We start from the raw sequence: 15,423 nt of genomic DNA, 5'->3' as shown, positions 1-15,423 counted from the left end.
TCTGGCACATGGGTACCAGGTAAATGGCATTTGTTATTGTTTATGTCCATGTGGCATAATACTCCAGTGGCATTCACATGAACAACTTCATCTTCTGCAGGGAGCTGACTAATGAGTGGCGCTTGATGACAGATGAGTAATGCCTGTTGCTTAAAGATTGACAGTATGAGGCAAGACTCTCATTATTACTTAAGAGAAATTGAGATTGACCTACCCATAAATTCAGACAATATCTTGAAGAGACTTTGGGAACAAGATATTCAGGCACCGTTAGATTCACAGGATGCCAGCCATTGATCTTTCCCTTTGTGGTAAGTCTGTGTTGATGCTCCTTTGAGACCATGGTTTAACCAGTCTGTGAACAGCTTGTCTTGTGATTAGGGTTTAGGGTCTAAGTGGCCGTGCTTTTGAAATATCTAGGAGGGACTAAATTAGATATGAAGAGTCTATGGTCTTAATCCTGGGATTTGGGAAGGAGGGGTGAGTATGCATGCTTTTGTGGAAGAGGTTCTGTTTAATCACATGATGAGTTTCATCATTTTTGGCAAATAAGGAAAATGTTAACTTTGGACTTTTTTTTCTTTATAAAATGGGATTGTTAAACTCTCTCCTGGTCATCAAAGCTTGAAGCATATTTTCTTGCTTCAGGTGAGATAGGCTGCTCAGGCATTTTATTGTAACAATGTGTGTGTGTCCACTTAGCATTAGTATGAGGTGGCTTTTCAGTTTGTGAGTATGGAAGCTGTTGGCAGCCTGGATTCTCAGGTTTTATTTCTTCTTCTCAAGATCATCTCTTTGAAGACTCTTTCTATCTTCATGAGGAAAAATTTGAAGAGGAGAGGATGGTGGCTGGGTGGTTGACAAATTACTCTCAGGTAAGTAGGAAATTGTTAGGTACCAGCCCCAGTCCTGTTTGTGGGTGCCCTTAGTCCCGGCAGTGACGAGGGATTGAGAAAAGGAAATAGACACGAGTAGAATTTTACAGCATGGGTCCAGGGGACCAACACAAGCATGGGGACTGTGTTGGCACTGAGTTCTGGTTTCCACAGGGTTTTATTAGGTGCATACACTTGTTAATTGAGGGGTGGGGGAGAGGGGGTGATCAGGGGAGGCCTTGAAACTACTGGGTGAGGCCTTGAGACTAATGTGGGCAAGATAGCCAGGAAGAGAAGTTTGGTCTGCAATATTCAGTAGCAGACATGATTCTTATGCCAACCTAGAACCCTGAATTCTATCACCAGTTGCTGTCAAGGTGCATTTGCATCAGAAGCATAGCGCATAAGGCACCACCAGGTCTGACAACACTCAACACATTGAGGTGCTTTTATCTCCCGGGAATTGCAGACACAGAGCAATCAAAATTACCCTATATTCTGAGAACCTAGGCAGAGCCTGTGGCATTCTGGTAATCTCTGCCCTGCAAGCCTTTTCTTCTGTGTAAGCTGCCATCTGCAAAGACCCCCCCCGGATCTTATGAGCAGAGGTCGCCTCCCTTCCTTCTCAGAGATCTTGCATAAGCCCTCTTTACGAGACCCTCATGTAAACTTATGTTGAGGTGGCATTTGTGGGACCAAAGCAGTATTTCCTGCTCTGCAACCACCCCATGGTGTTCCATGGTTTTACAGCGCTCTCAGATGGTCTTTACCTTAGGCCTCCTGTTGCCACTTGATTTCTATTTTACTGCACAAATATTTGATATAGCTTAGTGGGAGTACAAACTTCAGTGTATGATAAGCAAAGCAAACATTTTTATTTATTATCATTATTTAGCTAGAAATAACATAGGTCTGCCCCTGCCCATCTTGACCCACAGGAAATTGATTTTTCTGTAGGAGCATATGCTGCTTCCTACCATGTAGATATGTTTTCTCCTAGTGGAACAGAGCTCCTGCAAGCAAAGAGGGTCTGCTTAGGGACTATGTCTGTCATCACACCTCTTTGGACCACAGTGCCTCTTATGTGGTTAACAGATTTCACAGGGAAATGATCCTGTTGTCACAGTGTTTACTAATTCAATCTGACTCTCATCCACATTGACTATTTGCTTTCATTTTGCTGTGATAGAGAGGGAGAGAATAAACATGTGCTTCTCAAAATTTGTGCTGTCACTGAAGCATTTATTTGAGTTTCTATAATGTATTCAGGATTGTGCTAAAACCTGTCAATAGAGAAAAATAAGAAGTCAGAATCTAGTTGTAAGGTTTGAATGAAGCAACTGAGGTTCGAATGAGGCAACTGAGGCCAGTTATTGGAATAAAGAAATTTAATCAGCTCCTGGGAGAGGTTCTACAGTCCGACAGGAGGGGCCGGAGAAGTCGCGCTTCTCTTCTTGGGGTGTGAGGTTTTATAGGGAGTGGAGGTGGCTGATCAGCTGCAGGGAAACAAAGAGGAGGCAGTTTCATTGGTTATGAAGGGACTGGGCATGGACAAGGGGCTGGTCGAGGATGTACGGGGCAAGCTGCCATAGGGCAGGCCTTTGGCGGGCTTTTTCAAAATTTCGATGGGTGGAGGACTGAGATTGGAATGCGGAAATGGGTACGGGGAGCCTGCGTGGAGAGGGCAAATGCCGAGTAATGTGCTCAGAATGGTGATGTAGTTTTCAGGCGCGGAGAGAGAAGAGTGTGTCCATTTGGCTCCCAGCGAGGCAACCGGCCTTACATTCTGACCTTTTTGATGATACAGGACATCGCTTCTTTTCTGGCTACTTCCTGCTGAACAGGGGCAAAGTGGGGAGGTCAGCTGGCTGGTGCCTCAGTCGGGATTTGGGCATAGGGGTGAAGTAACATCTGGTTTACGGCTACCCTGGAAATTTCCCTTAGGCGTGCTTGTAAAAACCTGAGAAAGAAAGGGGCTAGCATTAGTAATAAACAAACAATGATGATGGGGATGATAATAGGAGCTAGCTAAGTGAGTATGGGAGATTGTCACCAGTTAAGAGAGGAGGCTGGTGTGTTTTGTTTTCTTAGGAGGTCTTCTTGGAGGCGATACATTTTCCTCTACTAGGCCAGTTTTTTTTTTTTTGACGTAATAGCAACACTGCTCTTGAAGAAATAAACAGGTACCTTCTTTCTCTGCCGTCAAGCAGGTCTAGGGCCCGCTGGTTTTGGAGTGTTACCTGAGCTAGTGATGTGATTTGTTGTTGAAGGGATGCCAGAGAGGTGGCTGATGCTTTGATAGCTACATGGAGCTTGTCTTCTAGCTGAGCTGCTGAAGTAACGCTGTAGCCCATTGCTCCACCTCCTATTTCAGCAGCCGCTAGAGAGGATGCCAAGGAAAGACCGACTACTATTGGGAGGAAAACGGCTCGCTTCCTTTGGCGAGTAGGGGGAGGTGTGACCAGGGATAGGAGCTCCATCTGCCTATATACTTTTAACTGGGGAACTAGAATAACGGGCAACAGGGGAAGGGAAGGGAGGCAGTTATAACTTTGTTAGGGTTCCATTACACCAAAAGTATTTTCCTGGTGGCGCGTAGAGGGAGGTTTTTATTTTTATTGTGGTGTTGCAGCTGGGACTGGAGCTGCTGGCTGTCCCATAGCAGAGAGAGAGAAATTTTGAGAGTGTATTTTGAACAAGGGGATATCTGCTAAGCCCTGTAGGTGACTGTGACAGATTGAACCTGGACCGGAGGGGAACTGCGGCTAAGGGGGGCAGTTGCTGAGAGAGGCACATAAAAAGCAGTGAGTGAGGGTTACGGTTTTGGTTAAGTTTAACATGTTGGCTCCCTGCTGTACTAGAGTTAACCAGGAGAAAGGATGAGAGGTGCTATCTGAGGGTTTGAATTGGTTAGTTAGGGTGGCCTTATTTTCCAGGATTGTATGGCTTACAGAGCTAAGTTGTTTTATAACTTCAGGGACAATGCAGGTATAGGACCAGAATATTAGCCATGTTCCCTGGGGGTATCTCCAAGTATAGTCTACATACAGTTTGCCAGGCACTCTAACGTTCCAGCGGTTGTTTTATTATCTGGTGGTGATGGCTTATGGCAGTCTCCCCAGAGCTGGTGATTGCTGGAGTGGCGTGATATTGGAGATTAGGCGAATGGCAGGTGATTATTTAGGCAGGTTGCGGTGGCAGGCGGAGAAGACGACAGGGCCGCTACTTGCAGCATTTCCCTGGGCTTGGCAAGGGTGATGGGCGTCTCCGAGTCCGGGCCACGTCAATTGTCTATGAGGCCAAGGAGTTCAAACGAAGGGACTACATCCTTTGTACCGGCCTGCCCCTTAACATGGAGGTGCAGGGGGTGAGCCTGTAGTCCAGGACGGGCAGTCTACCTTCCAGTGTCTGGTCTGTTTGCAGATAGGACAGGGTCCAGGGGCCAGACGCGGACGGGGACACAGTTAGGCCCAGTGCCCTTCATGGCCACATTTGAAGCAGGGCTCAGGCGGGACCTTTAAAGCAGTCTGGGCAGGCCTTGGGGGACCTTTTTGGAGGAACTTGGAGGAGTTCCTTATACTAGATGCTGGGCGAGCTGCTGGCCTTAGGGCTGTTACAATGGCTTGGGTTTGAAGGCTTACCTGTTGCTATAAATGGGCCTGACGGATGGCCTCAGCCTTTTCCTCTCGGCTATTAAAAACTTTAAATGCCATGTTTACTAGGTTTTATATGGGAGTTTGGGGGCCCTCCTCTGCCTTTTTTTTTTTTTTTTTTTTTTTTTTTAACGTCTGGTGCTGACTGGGAGATAAAATGGGCTGCTAGGAGGGTGATCCCAGCTGGGGAGTCTGGGTCTACTCGGGTATGTAGGACTATAGCGTTGGTTAATTGGTCAAGGAAGGCAGCTGGGTTTTCAGTGGGACCCTGGGTTATTTCACGCAGCTTATTATAATTAACTACCTTTTGAGCTGCATCTTGCATGCCCGCTAGGAGGCACTGCAGCATTTGGTCTTGGTGGCGGCAGTTATTTTGGCTGGTTTAATAGTTTCAATTAGGGTTGGTGTTGGGGACCGCCGCTGCGCTTACGGGCATTTGGGGATTAGTGAGGTGTACTTGATTAGCGTGCGCCTGAGCTGCTACTCGGATGCGATTATGCTCATCAGGAGTAAGGGTAGAGAACAGAATTACATAAATGTTGGCTAGATTAAGTTATAGGCCTGAGTGAGATAGCGAAATTGTTTAGTGTAAACAGTAGGATTGGTGGAGAATGACCCTAGACATTTTTAATGGTGGGTAAATTAGAGAGAGAGAAGGGAATGTGTACTCGGACAACACCTTTTGTTCTAGCCACCTCGCGGAGGGGACAAAGGAGGCAGTTCTTATTGGTGGGAGCACTGTGTAGGTGAGTGTGAGCACTAGCAGGAGAGGCTATGTTAGGACCTGGGAGAGCAGAAGGGGGTTGGGGTTTTGAAAGAGGAGGGGCAGGAGGGATTGGGGATTTTGTGTAGAGGGGACAAAGAGGGGAACTCCCATTGGTGGGAGTGCTGTGTGAGCGAGTGTGGGCACTAACAGGAGAGACTAGGTTAGAACTTGGAGGAGGAGGAGCAGGAGGGGGTTGGGAGCAGCTTTATGCTTTATGATGTCCCCGTGGAACTGCGGGTTGAAGCCCACACAAGCCCCGTAGCTGTTAGGCCGTGGGACTACATATAAACTCACTCACTCGCTCACTCGTGCTGGGGGTAGGAAGAGAAACTGAAAATACAGTTACTCCATAAAGTAGGAAACGGCCGTTATCTAGAGAGAGAGAGAGAGAGAGGAAGAGAGGGAGATAAAGAGTTAGAAGCAGGAAACGGCCACCAGCGGCCGTCATTGAGAAAGAGAGAGAGAGAGAGAGTTAGGAGATAGGAGCAGAAACAGGAGCCGAGAATACAGCTGAATCTGGATTTCCTGCTTGGAATTTACTTAATCATCCGCTTACTTGTGCTAAGGTTAGGAAGAGAAACTGAAAGTGGCAGTTACTCAATTAGCGGGAGTTTATATGCCAAAGGGCGAGTTTGAGATAGACGTTTTAGTGGCGTAAGCCAGGGGTTTCGTCCTGCTCCTGGGCAGGGCCTGAAGTGGTAAACAGGGCTTCTGATTACCCAAACATTAGCCGCTGCTGCGAAGATGATCGGAAGGGTGGCTCAGCATCCCGGGCCGTCCTACCGAACACCTGAAACTACAAGAGGGTTCAGGAAGGTGGGGACGTCTCCCTCAGATTCCTGGCCCTGAGAGACCCCTTACGGGGAGAAGACAAGAGTGCAGGGACGTCTCCACTATGCTCAGGTCCTCGGAACGAGGCCCAAGAGAGGAGAAGGAGTCCCTGACACGGCCGCATTTACGAGCAGGGAGTCCACAGAGCAGGCAGCGAGAAAAGTTATGGGCAACAGAAGTCTTACCTCGAGGCGAAAGGCTCCCCTGTTTGGCTTTGAGTGCAGGAGTCAGTTTCCCCCAGGAGGGGAGGGGTCTTACAACTCCTCTCGGGTTTTCGGCACCACTTGTAAGGTTTGAATGAAGCAACTGAGGTTCGAATGAGGCAACTGAGGCCAGTTATTGGAATAAAGAAATTTAATCAGCTCCTGGGAGAGGTTCTACAGTCCGACAGGAGGGGCCGGAGAAGTTGCGCTTCTCTTCTTGGGGTGTGGGGTTTTATAGGGAGTGGAGGTGGCTGATCAGCTGCAGGGAAACAAAGAGGAGGCAGTTTCATTGGTTATGAAGGGACTGGGCACGGGCAAGGGGCTGGTCGAGGACATACGGGGCAAGCTGCCATAGGGCAGGCCTTTGGCGGGCTTTTTCAAAATTTCGGTGGGTGCAGGACTGAGATTGGAATGCGGAAATGGGTACGGGGAGCCTGCGTGGAGAGGGCAAATGCCGAGTAATGTGCTCAGAATGGTGACGTAGTTTTCAGGCGTGGAGAGAGAAGGGTGTGTCCATTTGGCTCCCGGCGAGGCAACTGGCCTTACACTGGTTATGCTGAGATATATTGAGTTAGGTGAAAATGGTGCTCTTCGAGCCATGTGACTAGATGAGATCACCAGTGAATATTTACAGACAGAACAAAATGAGGACCATCGGCTGGGTGCAGTGGCTCACGCCTGTAATCCCAGCACTTTGGGAGGCCGAGGTGGGCAGATCACAAGGTCAATTCAAGACCATCCTGGCCAACATGGTGAAACCCTGTCTCTACTGAAATACACACACAAAAAAATTAGCTAGGCGTGGTGGCACATGCCTGTAGTCCCAGCTACTCAGGAGATTGAAGCAGGGAACTCGCTTGAACCCAGGCGGTGGAGGATGCCATGAGCCAAGATCGTGCCACTGCACTACAGTCTGGGTGACAGAGCAAGACTCCGTCTCAAAAAAAAGTGAGAACCATCAAGTGATAGAAGACCACAGAATCTTGTCAAGGCATGCCAAGGCAAGGTCCCTCATTATCCAGTGAACATCGGAGAGAATGTACTTGCCTGGTTCCAACATGTGTGTGATGGTGCAGGACTCAGTGACCTTTGAGGATGTGGCTGTGGACTTCACCCCGGAGGAGTGGACTTTGCTGGATCAAACTCAGAGAAACTTATACAGAGATGTGATGCTGGAGAACTACAAGAATCTAGTTGCAGTAGGTAAGGCTGGTACCATTTTTTTCATTTAGTATTTTTTTTTTCCGGAACAAATATTTCTTAAGTAACTATATTCTAGATTCTCTGAATGTTAATGGCCCTGAAATGGTAAACAGGCCAAAGATTGTTTCCGTCTCATAGACTACTGCCTAGTGATTTTTCTGATGAAATCAAAGATATGTTCATTGTTCTGGCTTTGTTTTCTCCATGGATAAAAGACTTAGAGCTTCTTGAATATGTATACAAGCTTGAGCCTGTGTTTCATGGGAAGGATTGCTAGTCCTTATGGTGCAGAGTGAAAAAGAAGAGTATTTGCAGTTTAGGTTCATTTGAAAGTTTTTGTAATGAACATTTTGTTGTTTAAGTTATACCTGAGAGCGTTCAGAATGCCCAAACAGCGAAATCTGGGCCCTTTAGTCATGAAGTATTTGTTATCCCTTGCACATTCTTACATCATTCATCTTTCTCTGAGAGCTGTGCACATATGGTTTTACTTTTCATGTGAAACAAGAAGCGTTAAAGACAGTGGAGAAAATTCTCCAAGATGAGAGAAAAGACAGATGTGATTATTCGTGCGATACAGCCCTCATCTATGAGAGGTACAGTCTGTTTATAAATGTTAAGTAGGAAGGTTTTGAAAGTGTACTTTTTTGGAGAGAATATCAAGGCCATTTGGTTGCTGAGATTCGTTGGGTACCTTAACTTCTCTTTCACTTTCACTTTTCATCCATCTTGGAAACTTTCTTGTGGCCTGATGGTAAGATCCGTCTCATTTCTTCTTTACATTTATGATTTGCATTTAGCTCTGTATCCATTTCCTTTCTACTTTGTTTCTCTGGCTGTACCTCTTTTTTGTTCACTATAAAGTCTCAATGTTTGGAGAACCATTTCTTAGTGAATCACCTACCAGCTTGACTTTAGTACCTTACTGTTGCTAGACTCATTGCATCCAAATTTCTCAATTTCTCATTCCCTTTCTTTAAAAACAAAACACCACCACCAACAACAAAACTGTTTTAAGATGGTGTTCGAAAGTACAGTACACACTACTCTTGTATTTCCGACACCCTTTTTTCAGTCATTATTTTTCTAAGAACTTAAAATTGTTTTTCATCTGATTTCAGATTGAGAGATTCATATTAGTACCAAATGGACAGCACCTCAGCAGAATTTTTTTCAGGAGAAAACATCCAGTATGGTGAAAATGGTAAGATTCAGAAGGTATAATTTCTTGGCTTGCAAGTTACAGGAAGATTGGAAATTCCATAAAATAGAAAAGTAGCACAATAACCTTGAGACATTTGAGACTCTTGTTCTTCACCCGAAAATAATCTGTCTCTTACAGAGGCTGTGGATCATGAGTTTGACATGCGCTCTAAATATTCCTCAAAATATATTTGTTTACATGTTTTCTTCAACTAAATATTCCCATATAGATATCTTAGATGTATTTGATAAATAATTCACTCTTGGGCAGTTACCAGATAAACTCTTCAGAAGCTGTGTGAAAGTAAAGAATATAACAGAACTTTCTGCAGTCACTTTGTTTTGCTTGAAAGCACTCAGGTCTGAAACATGCATTGCAATGAAAATGGCAGGAACAAACAAAGCATTTCAATTATACTAATTTTTTGTGCATAACAGAATTCGGAGTAAAAGGGAGAATCTCTAAATGAAATAAATTTGGAAAACTTGTATGAATCATCATTAATTTTCATCAATAGGAGAGAAACCACTTTGGAGAGGAACTGTTTGACTTTAACCAACGTGAAAAAACTTTGAGTGAACACTCATGCCTTAAGACTCACAGGAGAACTTACTTTAGAAAAAAAACCTGTGAGCATAATCAGTGTGAAAAAGCCTTCACAAAACCTTCTACCTTTACTTTACACAAGAAGACTGATATTGGAGAGGAACTTCCCAACTGTAATCAATGTGAAACAGCCTTCAGCCAACATCTTCTTGTCTGTAGGAAAACTCGCACTCAAGAGAAACCATATAAATGCAGTGACTGTGAAAAAGGCTTACCTTCCTTGTCACACATTAGAGAATGTGTAAGAATTTATGGTGGAGAGAGACCAGATACTTGTAAGGAGTATATCAAAACCTTTTCTCATTCTACAGGCCTTTTTGTACACATGCAAACTCGTGATGGAGGAAAACTACATGAATGTAAAGCATGTGGGAAACCCTTCACTCAGTCTTCATATCTTACTCAACATTTAAGAATTCATAGTAGAGTGTTACCTATAGAATGTAAGAAATTTGGCAAAGCCTTTGCTTATTTCCTAGGTCTTGATAAATATAAAAGACCTAGCACTAGGGGAAAACACTGTGTTTGTAATGAATGTGGCAAAGAGTTTACTTGTTTCTCAAAACTCAACATTCACAAAAGAGTTCACACTGGAGAAAAACCATATGAGTGTAACAAATGTGGGAAAGCTTTTACTGATTCTTCAGGTCTTATAAAACACAGGCGAACTCACACCGGAGAAAAACCTTATGAATGTAAGGAATGTGGGAAAGCTTTTGCTAATTCTTCACACTTTACTGTACATATGAGAACCCACACTGGTGAAAAGCCTTGTCAGCGTAAGGAATGTGGAAAAGCTTTATTAATTCCTTTTGCTTTAAAGGTCACATGCAGACTCACCCTGGTGTAAAGCCCTATGACTGTCAACAGTGTGGGAAAGCTTTTATTCAATCCTCATTTCTTATTTGTCATTTGTCACAGCGCAGAAACGCCTTTTGAATGTGAAGAATGTGGGAAAGCCTTTAGATACTCCTCACACCTTAGTCAACATAAAAGAACACACACAGGGGAGAGACCATATAAATGTCAAAAATGTGGGCAAGCCTTCACTGTCTCATCAGGCCTTACAGAACACATGAGAACTCACACTGGTGAACGGCCCTTTGAATGTCAGGAATGTGGGAAAGGCTTTACTCAAAGGTCCACATATCTTACTCAACATCTAAGAAGTCACAGTGGGGAGAAACCATATAAAGAATGTGGGTAAACCTTTAGTAATTCCTCATGCCTCACTGAATGTGTAAGAATTCACCAGAATATAGGAAACCATCAATCATTGCTCACATCTTACTGAGTCTGAACTCATGCTGGAGAGAAATGCTATGAATGTGAGGAAGGTGAAAAAGCTTTCATTATTTTCCTCAGACCTTGCTGAGCTTTTGAGCACACTGGATATAAATGCACATCCTCTGAATGTAAAGAATGTGTTGAAACCTTTCGCTCTCCTTATACCTTAATATTCAACTGTGATCTCACAAATGTGAAAAAATCTTATGAATGTAAGATGTGTGAAGATTTTTCTTTGTTTTTAACTTCCACTTTGTGAACGTGTCAAAGCACACTTTGAGAAGTCCCATGAATGAAAGAGTTGTCGGAAAGCTCTTGATTGTTCTTGGCCATTAGTAAACATGATCCACACTGAAGAGGAACTCTGACTGTGTGGAAGGTCAGAAAGGCTGTGTTAATTTACATGCAAAAAGTCACACTAGAGGAACGCTATATCAGAACCTGCTTTTGTAAATATACATGTTTTAAAGATGTATATATTTTTAATAAAAATATCTAGCTGGTCTGAAGATAGTGATCTTGATTGTTCACAGTTAAAGATGGCACTCTTAATTATTTAGGGGCTCCACTCTTTCCCCCAATTGTCACTACTACACTTCACTAGGCTTTAAAAAATATTTTAGGCTGAGGGTGGTGGCTCATGCCTGTTATCCCAGCATTTTAAGAGGCTGAAGCTGGTGGATCATTTGAGGTCAGGAGTTTGAGACCAACCTAGCCAACAGGGTGAAACCCCATCTCTAATAAAAATACAAAAATTAGCCAAGCATAATGGTATATGCCTGTAATCCCAGCTACTCAAGAGGCTGGGGCAGGAGAATTGCTTGAACCTGGGAGGTGGAGGTTGCAGTGAGCTGAGATCATGCCACTGCACTCCCGCCTGGGCAATGCAGTGAGACTCCGTCTCAAAAACAGAAAAAAAAAATTTTTTTAAATCCTAACAGGGTTTTTTGTTGAAAGAGTTTGTTATAAGAATAAAGAATTTAGGAACATCTTGGGGTACAAGTTTTCACTTTGCGTGCAAGAAAATTGGTGCTGGCCAGGCATGCCGGCTTACACCTTAATTCCAGCAATTTGGGGGGGCCAAAACAGGATCACTTGAGCCCAGGAATTCAAGACCAGCCTGGGCAATATAGTGAAACCTCGTCTCCACAAAGATAAATAAAAGTAATCAGATGTGGTATTTTGTGCCTATAGTCTCAGCTATTTAGGAGGCTGGGGTGGGAAGATTACTTGAGCCTGGTCAGGGAGGCAGAGGTTGCAGTGAGCCCTACACCCTAGCCTGGGCAACAGGATGAGACCCTGTCTCAAAAAAAAAAAAAAATTGGCGCCAGCAAAGAAAACCAAATAAATTATTTAAATAAGTGTCTTTATGTGTGTCTTTAAAGACTGATGTTGCAGATCACTTTCATATGCTTATGAGTCTTTGGTGAAGTGTGCGTTTAATGATCCTTTTTCACTTTTGCTGAGAAATTATTGAGACAGGTTTGAATTATTGAGACAGGTTCTTTCAGTAAGTTTATTGAGGTATAATTACCATGTAATAAGCTACACATATTTTAAGCATACAGCTTAAGTTGGAACACATACACATATGTGTACATAAACACCATCAAGATAATGAACATGCCTGTTAAAACAGGTGGCTTCCTCATGCCCTTTTATAGTTTCTTCTCACCCTTTCCTGCCTATCATTCTACTGATCCACTGATTTGCTCTGTCTTAGAATAGACCACTTTATATTATGTAGAGCTTTTATATAAATGGAATCATACAGTCTGGCATCTTTCATTCAGGGTAGTTTCTAGATTCATTTATGTTGTAGAGTCCATTTCACTGCTGAATACTATTCCAGTGTAAGGCAGACCACAAGCTGTTTATCCATTCATGTGTTATTTCTGCCTTTTGGCTATTACAGTTAAAACTGCCTTGAACATCCATATGCAGATTATTTTTTTAACATATGCTTCTATTTAAGAGTGGAATGATCACATCATATGTTGGTGTACATTTAGCTTTTTAAGAGACTGCTAACTCTTTCTCAAGTGCTTGTGCCATTTGACATTCCCATGAGCAGTGTATGAGAGTTGCAGTTCCTCTGCGTCCTTGCCAGTTATTGGTATGGTCTGTCTTTATTTTGACCATTTTAATAGGTGTGCAGTAGTATCTCATGGTTTTAATTCGCATTTCTCCAGTGCCTAATGATGATGTATGTGGTTTCACATGCTTACTGGCCTTCTTTAAGCCTTTGGAGAAGTGTCTTCAAATCTTTTGCCTGTTTGTATTGGCTTTGATTTTTATTTATTTTCTTTTTTGAGAAGAAGTCTTGCTCTTGTCCTCTAGGCTGGAGCACAATGGTGCAATCTCGGCTCACTGCAACCTCTGCCCCCTGGGTTCAAGCAGTTCTCCTGCCTCCATCTCCTGAGTAGCTGGGATTGCAGGCATCCACCGTCATGCCCAGCTAATTTTTGTATTTTTAGTAGAGACAGGGTTTCACCATCTTGGCCAGACTGGTCTCCAACTGATCTCAGGTGATCCACCTGCCTCAGCCTCCCAAAGTGCTGGGATTACAGGCATGAGCCACCATGCCCTGCCTGAATTTTTTTTTCGTTTTTTTTTTTTTTTTCCCCCCAAATAGAGACAGGGTTTTTCTCTGTCTCCCAGGCTGAAGTGCAGTGGCACAATCCTGTGGTTTTGCAATTTTTACTGAATTTTGAAAGTTCAAAATTTTTAATGTATTTAATATTAAACCCGATAGTGTATTTGATCTATTAATACTTTAATTAACAAAACGTACATTTAAATATGTAATAACAAAACATTTTATTTTAACAGGTAACATAAATACAGTTCCCAACTTATGAGAGTTTGACTTAGTATTGTTTTTAATTCACAGTGATGCAAATGCATTATGCATTCAATACATTTTTCAGTTTACGATGGGGTTACAAATTGTCAACTATAGTTTCAGCTTACAGTGGGTTTATCAGGACATAGCCCTGTTATAAGTTGAGCAGTATCTGTATTACAATATATTTAATATGTTGTATTTCAGGTACTAGTACACTCTGAGTTAAAATCTTTATATGGCCCAAAGATTGGATCAAAGTTCGGGGTTTTTTTTTTCTTTGTATCTAATTTGTTTAAAGGACAGCATCATTTGTGTTTGTATTTTTCAGTGTTTGGGCCTTGTAGGCATTTTTTTCTCTGACATTATTGCAATTGGTATTTTAAAAATTTCAATTTCTCTGCTAGTTCACTAGTATAAAAGAATACAGTTTTCTTATATATGTTAATCTTGTATGCTACAACCTTCTTGTTAAACCTATTCTGGAAGCTTTTATTAACATTATACTAAGCTATACAATTTTATTCTTTATTTTTTAAGATTTTTTTTTTTTTTTGAGAAGAAGTCTTGCTCTGTCACCCAGGCTGGAGTGCAGTGGCATGATCTTGGCTCACCGAAACCTCCACCTCCTGGGTTCAAGCCATTCTGCTGCCTCAGCCTCCCAAGTAGCTGGGATTACAGGCACGTGGCACCATGCCCAGCTTCAGCCTGTTAGTCAGGCTGATCTCAAACTTCTGACCCTGTGATCTGCCTACCTTGGCCTCCCAAAGAGCAGGGATTACAGATGGGAGCCACCATGCCCTGCCTCTTTTTTTGTATTTTTAAAATTAAAAAGAGATGGGGGTCTTGCTGTGTTGACCAGTCTTGAACTCCTGAAATCCTGGCCTCGAGCCATCCTCTCATCTTGGCATCCCAAAGTGTTGGGATTACACGCATGAGCCACCACACCTGGCCACAATTTTACTCTTAAATGAAAATATATTTTTGATATTGTTGCCAGATTAATATTTGTTATTGTTTGTTTTTTGAGACACGGTTTTGCTCTTGTTGCAGTGCTGGAGTGCAATGGCACAATCTCGGCTCACTGCAACCTCCACCTCCCGGTGTCAAGTGATTTTCCTGTCTCAGTCTCCCGAGTAGCTGAAAATACAGGTGCCCGTCTCCATGCCCAGCTAATTTTTTCATTTTTAGTAGAGGCGGAGTTTTACCATGTTGGCCAGGCTGGTCTCAAATTCCTGACCTCTGGTGATCCACCCACCTTAGCCTCCCAGTGCTGGGATTACAGGTGTGAACTATGGGCACCCAGCTGCCAAATTAATGTTCGATTATATGTTGCCATTACAGAGTGATAACCAAGGACACTTTGAGGTTTAGGCATAGCTGTGGTAAAAACAGGTCTCTCCAACTTTGCATGTAAGTTGCAAGATAATTACACTGATGCTTTTAACCTGCCATGTATAATTTTTCAATGTATTTGCCATTTAAGAACTCAGAGACAGCTAACATTTAAATAAATCTCTGCTGTTTGGGATGATTGAATGAATAATATCGTGAACATATTTGCTAATTGATACCATATTAAGATTCTAAATACAACTATTTAATATATCTTGATAATTAGCATCTGAAATAAGTGTATTTTTCTTGGTAGCCTTTTGGAAAAAGTGCACTGAATAGAGTTTCCAGTCATATGTTTCTTTTCTAACTTGTGCTTACTAAACATCTTGTCAAGAGAGTTCAGTAGCACTTGAATCAAAAGTCCAGCGAATCTGACTTCTCCAGTCCCCAATTTTGTTTTGCACTGTCACTTACAACCGACATTTTTCTGCAAATTTTTTGCTTAGTCTATCAAAAATCAATGCTGTGAAAGTTTTTGAAAAGGTGCAGCAGGCTTTTGGAGTCTCTGAATGATAGCAGCATTCTGTAAATCTGCTGCTTCCAGTGTGAGTG

The 15,423-nt window shown here is 42.9% G+C and overlaps 2 protein-coding genes across 2 annotated transcripts in view; both read left to right on the top strand.

Annotated features, from left to right (window-relative positions):
• The first annotated feature begins 221 nt into the window (after positions 1 to 221).
• Positions 222 to 11,133, top strand: LOC105706035 (zinc finger protein 559). The gene is given in 7 exon segments (XM_012436127.3): positions 222 to 311; positions 787 to 875; positions 7,405 to 7,531; positions 8,653 to 8,735; positions 9,253 to 10,135; positions 10,138 to 10,255; positions 10,257 to 11,133. Coding segments are annotated over 7 exon segments (1,707 nt in total). The 5' UTR covers positions 222 to 283; the 3' UTR covers positions 10,636 to 11,133.
• Positions 8,660 to 15,423, top strand: part of ZNF177 (zinc finger protein 177) — a 53,550-nt gene continuing 46,786 nt past the window's right edge. The window contains exon 1 of the mRNA XM_064381930.1: positions 8,660 to 8,735. The gene's annotated coding sequence lies outside the window, so the exon portion shown is untranslated. The remainder of the gene's footprint in view (positions 8,736 to 15,423) is intronic.

Source organism: Aotus nancymaae, unplaced genomic scaffold, assembly GCF_030222135.1.
Source record: "Aotus nancymaae isolate 86718 unplaced genomic scaffold, 86718_ANA_hifiasm-v0.15.2.pri h1tg000028l, whole genome shotgun sequence".
In the NCBI taxonomy this organism is placed as follows: domain Eukaryota; kingdom Metazoa; phylum Chordata; class Mammalia; order Primates; family Aotidae; genus Aotus; species Aotus nancymaae.
The sequence above is the reverse complement of the archived record's forward strand: the minus strand, read 5'-3'. Positions and strand labels throughout refer to the sequence as shown.